General features: G+C 49.5%; 1 protein-coding gene across 1 annotated transcript; it reads left to right on the plus strand.

Moving 5' to 3' along the window:
- The first annotated feature begins 230 nt into the window (after positions 1-230).
- On the plus strand, positions 231-1,422 carry LOC119348656 (protein G1-like7). Its single transcript, XM_037616626.1, has one exon. It carries the CDS (start codon positions 333-335, stop codon positions 1,047-1,049), a length of 717 nt encoding a protein of 238 aa, XP_037472523.1. The 5' UTR covers positions 231-332; the 3' UTR covers positions 1,050-1,422.
- The last annotated feature ends 9,669 nt before the right edge of the window (positions 1,423-11,091 follow it).

The following is an 11,091-nucleotide window of genomic DNA, read 5'->3' on the forward strand; positions in this document are numbered from 1 at the left end:
CCATACGCGCGCACCGCACGTACGCTCTGGCGTACGTAGCGCGCAGGGAATTGTTCCGGCGACGGCCGGGGGCCACCAACCACGTGAATGCTCCCCGGCCCCCACACCGCGCTCCCCTCCCCTCCCCTCCCCTCCCCAGCTATCACCTTCAAGCATCACGCCTCCGTCCGTCCCCTTCACTTCACTAGCACCCAGCTTCGCCTCCCCGCCAACGTCGCTCTCGGCCCATCCGCCCGCCCGCTCCCCGCGCGCGTCTCCACTACCCCCTCCCTGCCAGATCGCCCGCTCCAGCCGCGCGCGGCGGCCGGCCGGCGGGCTAACCTCCAAGCCGCATGGACTCCCCGGGCACCGCCGGCCCTCCGTCCTCCTCCGCGGGCGACGCGCAGCAGCCGGTGGCGCTGGCGGTGGCGCCCCCGCAGCCGCAGCCGCACCCCCCGCCGCCGCAGCAGCAGCTGAGCAGGTACGAGTCGCAGAAGCGGCGGGACTGGAACACGTTCCTGCAGTACCTGCGCAACCACCGCCCCCCGCTGACGTTGGCGCGCTGCAGCGGCGCTCACGTCATCGAGTTCCTCAAGTACCTCGACCAGTTCGGCAAGACCAAGGTGCACGCGTCCGGCTGCGCGCACTACGGCCAGCCCAGCCCGCCCGCGCCCTGCCCCTGCCCGCTCCGCCAGGCCTGGGGCTCCCTCGACGCTCTCATCGGCCGCCTCCGCGCCGCCTACGAGGAGAGCGGCCACGCGCCCGAGTCCAACCCCTTCGCCGCGCGTGCCGTGCGGATCTACCTCCGCGAGGTCCGCGACGGCCAGGCCAAGGCCAGGGGCATACCCTACGAGAAGAAGAAGCGCAAGCGCACGCCGGCGCTCCCTGCCGGCGGTGCCGGGGAGGGAACGAACTCGTCGTCGGCCGCCGCGGCTGTCCCTGGACGCGGTGAAGGTGGAGAGCAAAGTGGCAGCGGCACCACGGCGGCTTCGCCACTGCCGTCACCCACCGGCGCCCAGGCGGAAGGGAGTAGCGTCACCGCTGCACCAACAAGCACCTCCCGAGTATAGTAGAATCAATCACCTCGCCGACAAGAGACCTCCCTCCTTGTCGTATTTGCTTCCCTACGTACGTGTCGGTAATGTATACATCGTTCGCGCTTAATTTGCAAGGTTTGAGCTATATTTCTCTTGCCATTTGATTTCACTGTCGTTCTCCCTTTTCTTGTTTAATTGTTTCTCGATCGAGTCCTTATGATTTAGCTGCCGCCTAGGTCAGTGAGTAGCTGAGTAAGTATGTGCCAGTCGGCAAATGGTAATTGAGATTTGAATATTGGAGTTTCGGGAGCTGAACAATTGATCAGTGCTTAGCTGATGTCTTGCTCATGTCCCAATGTCACATACATACCCTTTGTGGTGACATAACCGCAAGATTTGAGGTTAATTGGGTATTTAAGATGTTCCATTGCAAGGAACCTCTCCATTTTCTTTTGATTACCATGCATTGCTTTCTCTCTATGCATAGTTCTTGGCAAACATTTGGACACTGCTACAGTGAGACGCTGTACTGTGTACTAGCACATGCATTTTCACTTCAAGTTTGTGTTCCACTAATACTGTGCAAATGGAGACATACGCAGGTGCAAATTAAAAGCTTGCATGAATGGTGCATGTACTCCTCTGGTGCACACATACAGTAGCCCAGCGGACGACCTCCTCAACCACATTACCATTAATCAAATCCCTTTCCAGAGAGAGTACTAGTAATCAGCATGCATGCATTTCTTAATTACATTAGCTGTAATTTAGGTTTTTTACTTGATAAACTAGTCAAATTTGAACCTGTAAAATCTGATCTATAATTGGGACCGTATGCCCTGGATTTTGATCCGAGGGTACTGCTTGAAAGGAGTACTGAACTGAACTCAAGGCAGACCGATCTTCTCTGGTCCCCGGCCGGATGGGACACTGTAGACTCACTGCATGCGGCCGGGGAGTAATCTTGGCCCATGGCGGCGGTGACCACACGTGCGGGCGCGCTACCAGCCCACTGTTGCTCTCTCTCCAAAGATCTCGTCCCCCACTCCATCTTCTAGCTCCGACGTGCGCGGCTGGCCGGCCATGCACCCGTCTGCATGCATGCATGGACGGTGCAACTTCCGTGAGCTTTGTTTCCCTCGCCTTCTATTGTTTTTCTCTATCATGTTACTTTATATTCGGAGTAGAACGACATCAGATTTTCCAGACTGAGATGATGAACACAATTCACAGATCCATCCAAATTTCCAAGAGAAAATATACGGCGTGGTCTTGGCTTCTGCGTCTCCTTCTCTTGTCACACACTGCCTGACGTCGTTTCTCCTGCCTGCCTTTGAGTTTGAGCTCCCTTCCCATTCATTTTTGGCCGCAGCCGCCATGGTCGACCCCCTTTTCTGAGGATAGGGAGAGAGAGACAGAGAATAAGAAAAGGAGATAGGCAAAGATGAAGAACAGTAGCTAGCCTTTTCCTCTCCTCCCCTCACTTTCTCGCGAAGGGACGCACGGCGTGTGTCGTGTGCAGTGCCCTGGATCGATCGCTAGGCTCGAGAAAAGGGATGATGCTAGTGAATCCGCTAGCTAGAGCTCGCCTCGATCTCCATCGGTCGTCTTTTGCATGGCCCCTCCTCGCATCATTTCATCATCTCATGGATCAGGCAGGCTGGCCCGGCCTCACGCTGACCGGCCGGCGTCCATCCGTCTGTGATCCGCCAAATCGATCGGCACTGTGGCTAAGCACTGTGCGTGCACTTTGCCCATTTTTACACGGAAGCGTGACCCCACCGTGCAAACACTCCCTGAGCATAAACCACCGACTTCCCGCGTGCTCGCTATTAATTCTCAGACGTCGAGTCTTGACATAAATCAATCAGTGGGGTAGACCAGGTTTTGGTCGCTAAAGGTGAACGGTCCCTTTTTTTACCGAGAGGGGTGGAGATTTGCGGTTGTATAGCACGGCTATCGCACAAAAGAAATCAAATGAATTGATTTCTGACCTGTCTTTTTTGAGATTAAGATCATGAACCATTCACATAATGCAACTTCTTCCTTCTGCCCATGAGAAGAAATAAACTTCGTCTATTGGAGTGCCTGGTGAATGCATCTAGTGGATGTTTCCTTCCATAGTCATGCATTTTTCCTATGTTTTTTCAGCTAGGGCCGCTTTTTAATTTTGATCACTGGTAAAAACATATTCTATTTGAGTATACTCCCTCTCTCTCAGTTTTTAGGGCGTGCGCGTACCCCTAGGTCGTCAATTTGACCAACCTAATACAAGTCATATATTACAAAAAAAATATACAAATATAAACTTCAAATGTTCTATTTTCAAAAGGTATAATTTTTGTGTTATATAGTTTATATTAGAATGCTAAAATTGACAACCTTGGTATACGCGTAGGACTTATAAACTGAAACGGAGGGAGTACATGTACCACTCTCGGAATTCACCACCCATAGCTACTTTTTACACTTCTATTTGGGCAGTCCTAGTGCACTACTATATCAATGATATTTAATACAACATCCACTTATAATGTAAGACGTTTTTGCAGTTGAAAATGAACTGCAAAAATGTCTTACATTTGTTAACGGAGTTAGTAGATGTTTAGATATAGTGGTGCCATTGCACTACATCTCAGTGTTGTATCTAAAACACCCCTCGTAATGTATTTTGTGAGAGAAACTTTATGGGGTGTCCTGGTTTTGGTGCTAAGGTAGTCCATAACTAGATTAAGATATAGTTGCTCTCTCTTCCCCATTAAATAAGTTGCCACATCAAATTTTTACCTATCATGCAAAGATACAAGCATTGAGGGTCCCCTTCGAGATTGGATTTATATTATATTAGGGTTCATGTGAAATTGTTTGCTTGGTAAACCCATTTACCAAGGAGTACTATAGGACGCGACAGTTAGTCAAATATGAGGATATGAATTTTGAGTTTAACAGATAATAATATATATACAACAGATAATAACCATACGAGGAAATGAATTTTGAGTTCACATGATGCAATTTAGGTCATGCAGGACTCTTGGGCTCACCACACTTAGCTACTACTTGGAAACTTCTATTCCAACTCAATCATCTTGATATTTCGTCTGGTAAAACCATTTACCGAGGAGGGCTGAAAATCAAATACTCATATTTGCTTCTCTATGATCGCCTGGTCCCCACTAGGAGCTAGATGGAACTTGGAGATTTAAAATTTCTTCATGAGGCATTCCCATGAAAACGCTATGTTGACTACTCTCTCGACATACCGCAACGATTCAAGCTGCGGGATCGTAAAATATTATGCTATTATCTCATTGGATTGCCTCTACGCCATTCATATGAAATAGGAATAGGGAAGAATGTCGATATTGGCCCTCATCAGAAATTACGGTCACAGAAAAATCCCTATCTCTAACAAGATTTTAGGAGTAGTTTTTTTGTTCTTTTGGAAAATTGTGCGGTAAGCCTATTTTGGACCCGTGAGTGTGGTTGCCATTTGCCCCATTTTTTCGAAATCCATCTACCCCGTTTTTGTGGAAATCATATATCGACCAACTTTGAATACCTGTTCGCCTGCCATCTATGGTCCTCCGTATGTGACAAGTAATTTACATTGTTCCTTGTTCCTTTTGTCATTTTTGTACATGTCACATCAATATTTTAAATAGTGCGCTACAAAATATAGCGAGGCCCTTCTCTAAATGCTACACAAGTTATAGCGCGCTAATAGCATGCTATATTTCAAAATAGCGTTTGCAAAAAAATCAAATATATCTAGAAATAAAGTATTTAAGCAACTAAATTTTTCATAGAAGCAAGCAATATATGCATCTAATAAAAGGAGTGAGAAAACTAGTGGGAGAATCTGATAAAAGGAGTGAGAAAGCTAGTGATCGTGGGTTGGTTTTGGCCTGCTGGGCTGTGCTTATTTCAGTTTTGCATGGTTGGGCAGGCGCGTGCCCCTACGAGTTGTCCTCCTCTGTAACCTATGCTTCCTTTGCTACGGGCAGCTGTGGATCGCCAAAATAGTCATTTTCATTGGCCTGACTCCTGAAGAAAATATGTTGTGAGAACGCCTTCTCTCCCTCCCGCTTCTGACCCCTACGTTTCGTTGCCGAAGTTTTGATGAACAGTCTACAAAAGCAAAAAATATGCTTTATTAACTTGGTGATGATGTGAGCAATGCAAGACAAGTTTATGCCTATATTCGCCCTCCAGTACACACCATGCTTAGCCAGGTCATGAGCTACTCCTATATAATTATGTTTTATTATTGCACCCTCTGTCCTAATTAATATGCATGATGCACCCTTTGCTTAATTTTCTTTTAGTTTAGGCCCGTTGAGTTCATCTTATAGTAGCAAGGTAGGCACATAATTAAGGAAATGCCTCAGGCTAGCTAGCTAGCTAGCTTGGCTATAATAGCTAACCTGTGCTGTTGCTTGTGCTTTATTCGATCAGGAGCCGTGGTTGCAACGTCGGATCGGCCGGGCATCCTTTTGTAGTCGGAGTAGTATTTTTCTAGTTTTATTACTACTAGAGGACGTACTGGGTGTACGGACGGGCCATATTGTTTTGGGAGCGGCAGAGGCATCATCGGATTCTCGATCTGTGATGATTGGGGCCGCGACGTTATTAAATTTTGCGCCCGTACGTACAGTACATTCGTTGCGCAGCGGCCACCCCGATCGAGCCCTCGTCGCTTTGGTCTTTCCTGTCCTAGGTACGTCGGTCGTGTTGACTGGCGACCGAGAACGCAGATGGCAACAAGACTATAGTTAGTTAACCTCAAAGCCAGCCATTCAAACCGTTTACGAGTCTGGATGATGCGATGACGGGATTGCGCACGTACAGTATTTTCCGTTAGTTGGGAGTTTTGGATGAGCTAACTATATATAATGCATGTGACCCAGTAGTCGTAATTTAAAACCAAAAGTTACAGCCCATTTTAAGTCCATGTTTAGACGAGAGAGCAACGGCTACCCGTGAATAGAGAGATGTATAATTAGGTTTATTTGCCCAATTTTCTCGATCAACTTCGGTTTTTCTGAATGAGTTAGCCGGTGCATGTGATTCGAGTATGCACTAAAATATGTTTGTCGACTTGTTATGTTTGTTCTATTACACTGATCCTTTGGATAATTACAAAGGTAAAAAGATTATACGCCTGAGTTATGGATCATGCAATGGACGCATCCAATCACGAGCCAGCTCGCCGAGTGTGGTGATTGAACTGATGCTTGTGTGCATCCACATACGCATGTGTAAATAAATAGCTTGTGGCCACTGCCCAGTAGTATCTCACTGTTGGTGGAGCAAATAGGGAACTGCACGAGAGCTCGCCAATGTTTCCACATTCTACTGTTTTCTCCTTTTCAGAAGTCGCAGTTCCGCGCAGGGTGCACAGTACATAAGGTACTGTTTTTGTACTGCCGTACGTACGCGTGTATAAGTGGCAGAACATGCATGCCGACGCTCCTGCAGGTAGAAGACACAGGCACGCTGCTTTTCGTACTTTTTCTCTATATAAAGTCCAAACCATCTGCTGACCCACACCATTCATGATGATCCTTCTTCATTTCTTAGATCAAGATGTAGCTAGAAATTCTGGGTAAGAACTACGCTTCACCGAAGTCGGTCTTACCGAGGAATATGAGTGTGGAACCTATTAAACCCGTGTCAAACATCTGTCGGGCATAAAATATGGACTCATTCAGCCGTCTAAAACTAGGCTCAAACGACTAGGCTATCCGGCGTCCCTCATATCGAGCTTAAAATGTAGGATGAATATGGAGCGACTCGAGCATGTGAGGACGTGTCTGCCGTATGAGCCCGGCCCGTCACTGACCCCACGGCAGTCCCACTAAAAATCTCAATCCGTCCTCTCTTTGAACCCTAGCTCACTCACTGTCCTCTCTCGCTCCGTCCTCTCTTGTTCCCTCTCCGATTCCAATCGAATCTGGCAACATGTCGAGCTCCGGCAGCCACTCTGGCTCCGGCCTCGACATCGAGGAGGAGCTGGCCCTCCGCATTGCGTTGGAGCAGTTGAAAGTGGACACCCGGGACAACTCCAGATCTGCATCGTCGCTGCTCCTGCACCGACGTAGTGCGGATGCCGGAGCTGGCCCCTCCCGACCTGCACACAGCTCCAAGAGGGTACCGCATTCTGCACCTCACCCGCGCTGTCCCCTTCCCCTGTCGACCGCTGCTTCGTGCGGGCAGCGGTGGGTGCTAGTGCCCGCTTCATCTGGCCGCGCGTGCACTCCGAAATTGAAGGCGCACGCCGCCTGCTGCCAGAGGCAACTAGCAAGCAAGAGGGACGCAGCTGAGCAATCTGAGTGCCGCTGTCGCGGGTTGCCGGCGGATACCGACGAGGATGAGTGGCTCCTCGCTTGGGTCTATCGCCGGTCACTGACGACGGCGGAGACGGACGCTCGACACCTACGGCGATAAAAGGAGAAGGTGCTCCGGGTTGCCATTTAGCAGTCGGAGCGCGAGATGGTGGAGGCAGCAATGGAGGCGGCTCAGGTGGCCAAGTTGAAGCGGCACCAGGACAGGGCCGTCCACCAGATGAAGGGACTGATCTTCATCTCCGACTCCTCATCTGACGACGGCGATGACCACAACTCCATATCCTCCTCCGATGACCAAGATCCACACAACTCATGGACGCCTACGGCTCTGTCGGTGTCCGTAAGGGCAAAAGCCCAGCGACGAAGTGGTGATCCCGCTCTGCATCCGTTTATGCTATCGTTTTTAGTTATTTAAGTTAAGAACTTGTCAAGCAATGAAGTGTGATGATCTTTTGGATGATGCAGTGGTGTTTATTTGCATTTCGTTGTCTGTTTCATGTCGATTTCTTTGAATGTTATTTGATCACGTAGAGTAATTCACCATGTTGCATGTGTAGTATGGATATAGGGTGCCGGATATGAGCCACATGGATATGTGATGGATTATCTGAGGCGTGACAGGTCAGTATCCGTGGACGGGCCTGGGCCCGTCCACCGGCGTTTGAGGGTCCGGATTTTCCAAGTCCGGTTGTAGATGCTCTAACTTCCCCAGTTTTTTTGTAAATATGAATGTTTCTTTTATTTTAAAAATATTTTGTAACTTGATGGTCTAGAAAAATCATGATTCATATGATTATCAAAATTATTATACTCGTTAATAAATTTACCACATTTATGTTTATTCTGACCCCCGTCCCCCTATTTTCATCTCTGTTTATACTAGGTTGCCACATGTGTGAAACATCCATCACATCACTACCAAAGCCCCTTGTAGTGTACTCCCTGATGAGGGTACAGACCCGGGGTAGGGTCATAGACCTGACCTATACACCCTACCCAAGGTCATTAGCCTAGAAGATAAGAAGTCCAAGAGGCAACAAAGAACCCCCAGTCAAAGGTGTCGAGTGCAATCCACTCGACCAATCATAACACTCGGATACCCCTCCTACCTATTGTCACTCGACCATATAACGAATCACTCGATCTACTGGAGACCAGGAGTCACTCAGCACTGCAACGGTCAGACGTTCACTCCGTAGTCTTTAAGGTCATTAATAGCACTTATGGCTGGCGTTATCAGTAACGCCCCTACTTTATGTACATTAAGCCCCTTGTAATGGAGGATGGCTGGGGTCCTGGCGCACTCTATATAAGCCACCCCCCTCCTCTGGTACAAGGGTTCGCATGCCCTGTAACACCACACACATATAATCCAGTCGACCGCCTCCGGGCACCGAGACATAGGGCTTTTACTTCCACCGTGAAGGGCCTGAACTCGTAAATCTTGTGTGTACGACTTCACCATAGCTGAGATCTTGCCTCTCCATACCTACCCCCCTTTCTACTGTCAGTCTTAGAACCACGACAGTTGGCGCCGACCGTGGGGCAGGTGTCTTAGCGACTTGTTGGTGAAGTTGCAATTTTTTCGATCCCCATCATCATGGTTTCCGGCGGTGGATTGGCTGAGGGCCGCGAGATCCATCTCGGCGCGCTCGTTTTCATTGTCGACGACTCCGCCTGGCTTCAAGAAGCTCCCCTTGACGTCGAGGTGCTCCCCGTCCGAGGGGTGACGCACTTTCGCGCGTGCGTACGCGGTGTCCTTCTCCGGCAGCCGTCGACCCAGTATCGGTCGGCTCCGATGATGTCTTCTCTCCCCGCTGTTCGCCGCCGCAAGCGATCCGGTCGGTCGCGGCTTCAGCGGTGGGTGAAACACGCGGTGGCTCGACATTCGGCCACTCATCAAGTCGCGGCAACCGAGCCCGACGAAACTCTCCACGGCCTGTTCGACATGTCGACTGGCTCCATCGAGACCGCATCCGAGTGCGATAGCAGCGACCCTGCGGCTGAAGTCTTGATGGTCGAAGGACCACGTAGTCCGCTTGGTTTCCGCCGTGAAGACGGCGGGGATGGTGGCGGCGACCCGTCGCACGTCCACAAGGAGTACCATCCCAAACCCCTCTCTTCGCAGCAGTGGGAAGAACTTCGTCGCCGCAACATGCATGCACTCCACATGCCCATCGTTGGAGAAACCCCCGAGGCTCGGGCCTTGGAAGAGGTGCGCTTGGCTAATTTGGATGAGCACACTCGACTGGAGAACCTCCAGCGCACACTCGACGAGCGTGCCCGGGAGCGGATCCCTGCTTCCAATCAACGACAGTTTTTTCCACCTCCACCTAAGGTATACTGCACTCCGATTCAAAATCTCACAGCTGCGGCCCGAATAGAAGAGTCAATTCAACCTTCCCAGTCGGAGGCTGGCAGAAGTTTGATGCAAATCCGGGCCTTACTCCGGGCAGCAGGAGAACAGAACACAGCAGTGTCTCAGTCGCGGAATAGGATTCATAGTAGATCCGTGGTAGCGGATACTGTCTAGTCGGCCCACAGTCCAAGATCTCCCCTGCGGCATGAAGGCCGTGGGCAGTATGATCACCGACTCGACCGCGACAATCGTCGTCGAGTGCCCACATCTCCTCCGAGGAGTGCATCATATGTGCCTCGGCAGTACGATGATAGACGCCTTCACAGTGGCGAGCGTAGAGCACTAGTCGACCCAAGAGAGCCCGGCTTTGATGCAAGATCTATTCTCGTTCAAGGTCTAGTTGACCGAAACAGAGCGCACAGGGAAGACCTTGGCAGAGATCATCCGACTGGCAGCAGAGTTCATGTTTCGTGTCCAGAGTGTTTTAGCAGTGCCATCAGGGCTATAGTGATTCCTCCCAACTTCAGGTTGGCAACTGGAGTCAGCAAGTTCACTAGAGAGTCCAAGCCTGAAACTTGGCTTGAGGATTACCGAGTGGCTGTGCAGATTGGTGGCGAGAATGATGAAGTGGCAATGAAGCATCTTCCTCTGATGTTGGAAGGGTCAGCCAGAGCGTGGTTGACTCAGTTAGCCCCATGCAGTATATTCAGTTGGGAAGAGCTTGCTTGAGTGTTCTTCGGGACTTTTGAGGGCACTTGCAAGCGACCAGTGGGGTTAACAAAATTGCAGCATTGCATACAGAAACCGAGTTACTCCAAGAGATTACATTCAGAGGTGGACTGCTACGTCTTGAGCTTGCGTTGGTTTTCCTTGAAGAGGAAAGGGTGATGCATCAATAGTAACGTAAGTATTTCCCTCAGTTTTTGCAAACCAATGTATCAATCCAGTAGGAGGCTCCTCAAAAGTCCCATGTACCTACACAAACAAACAAAGAACTTGCAACCAACGCAATAAAGGGGTTGTCAATCCCTTCACAGCCACTTGCGAAAGTGAGATCTGATAGAGATAGTATGGTAAGATAAATATATTTTTAGTATTTTATAATATAGATAGGAAAAGTAAAGATGCAAATAAAAGTAGATTGAAAGCTTATATGATCAAAGATAGACCCGGGGGCCATAGGTTTCACTAGTGGCTTCTCTCAAGATAGCATAAGTATTATGGTGGGTGAACAAATTACTGTCGAGCAATTGATAGAAAAGCGAATAATTATGAGATTATCTAGGCATGATCATGTATATAGGCATCACGTCCGTGACAAGTAGACCGACTCCTGCCTGCATCTACCACTATTACTCCACACATT

Source organism: Triticum dicoccoides, chromosome 1B (assembly GCF_002162155.2).
Source record: "Triticum dicoccoides isolate Atlit2015 ecotype Zavitan chromosome 1B, WEW_v2.0, whole genome shotgun sequence".
Classification (NCBI taxonomy): domain Eukaryota; kingdom Viridiplantae; phylum Streptophyta; class Magnoliopsida; order Poales; family Poaceae; genus Triticum; species Triticum dicoccoides.

Coding starts and splice junctions, on each gene's coding strand:
- LOC119348656 (XM_037616626.1), top strand. CDS start 333: ATGGACTCCCCGGGCACCGCCGGCCCTCCGTCCTCCTCCGCGGGCGAC.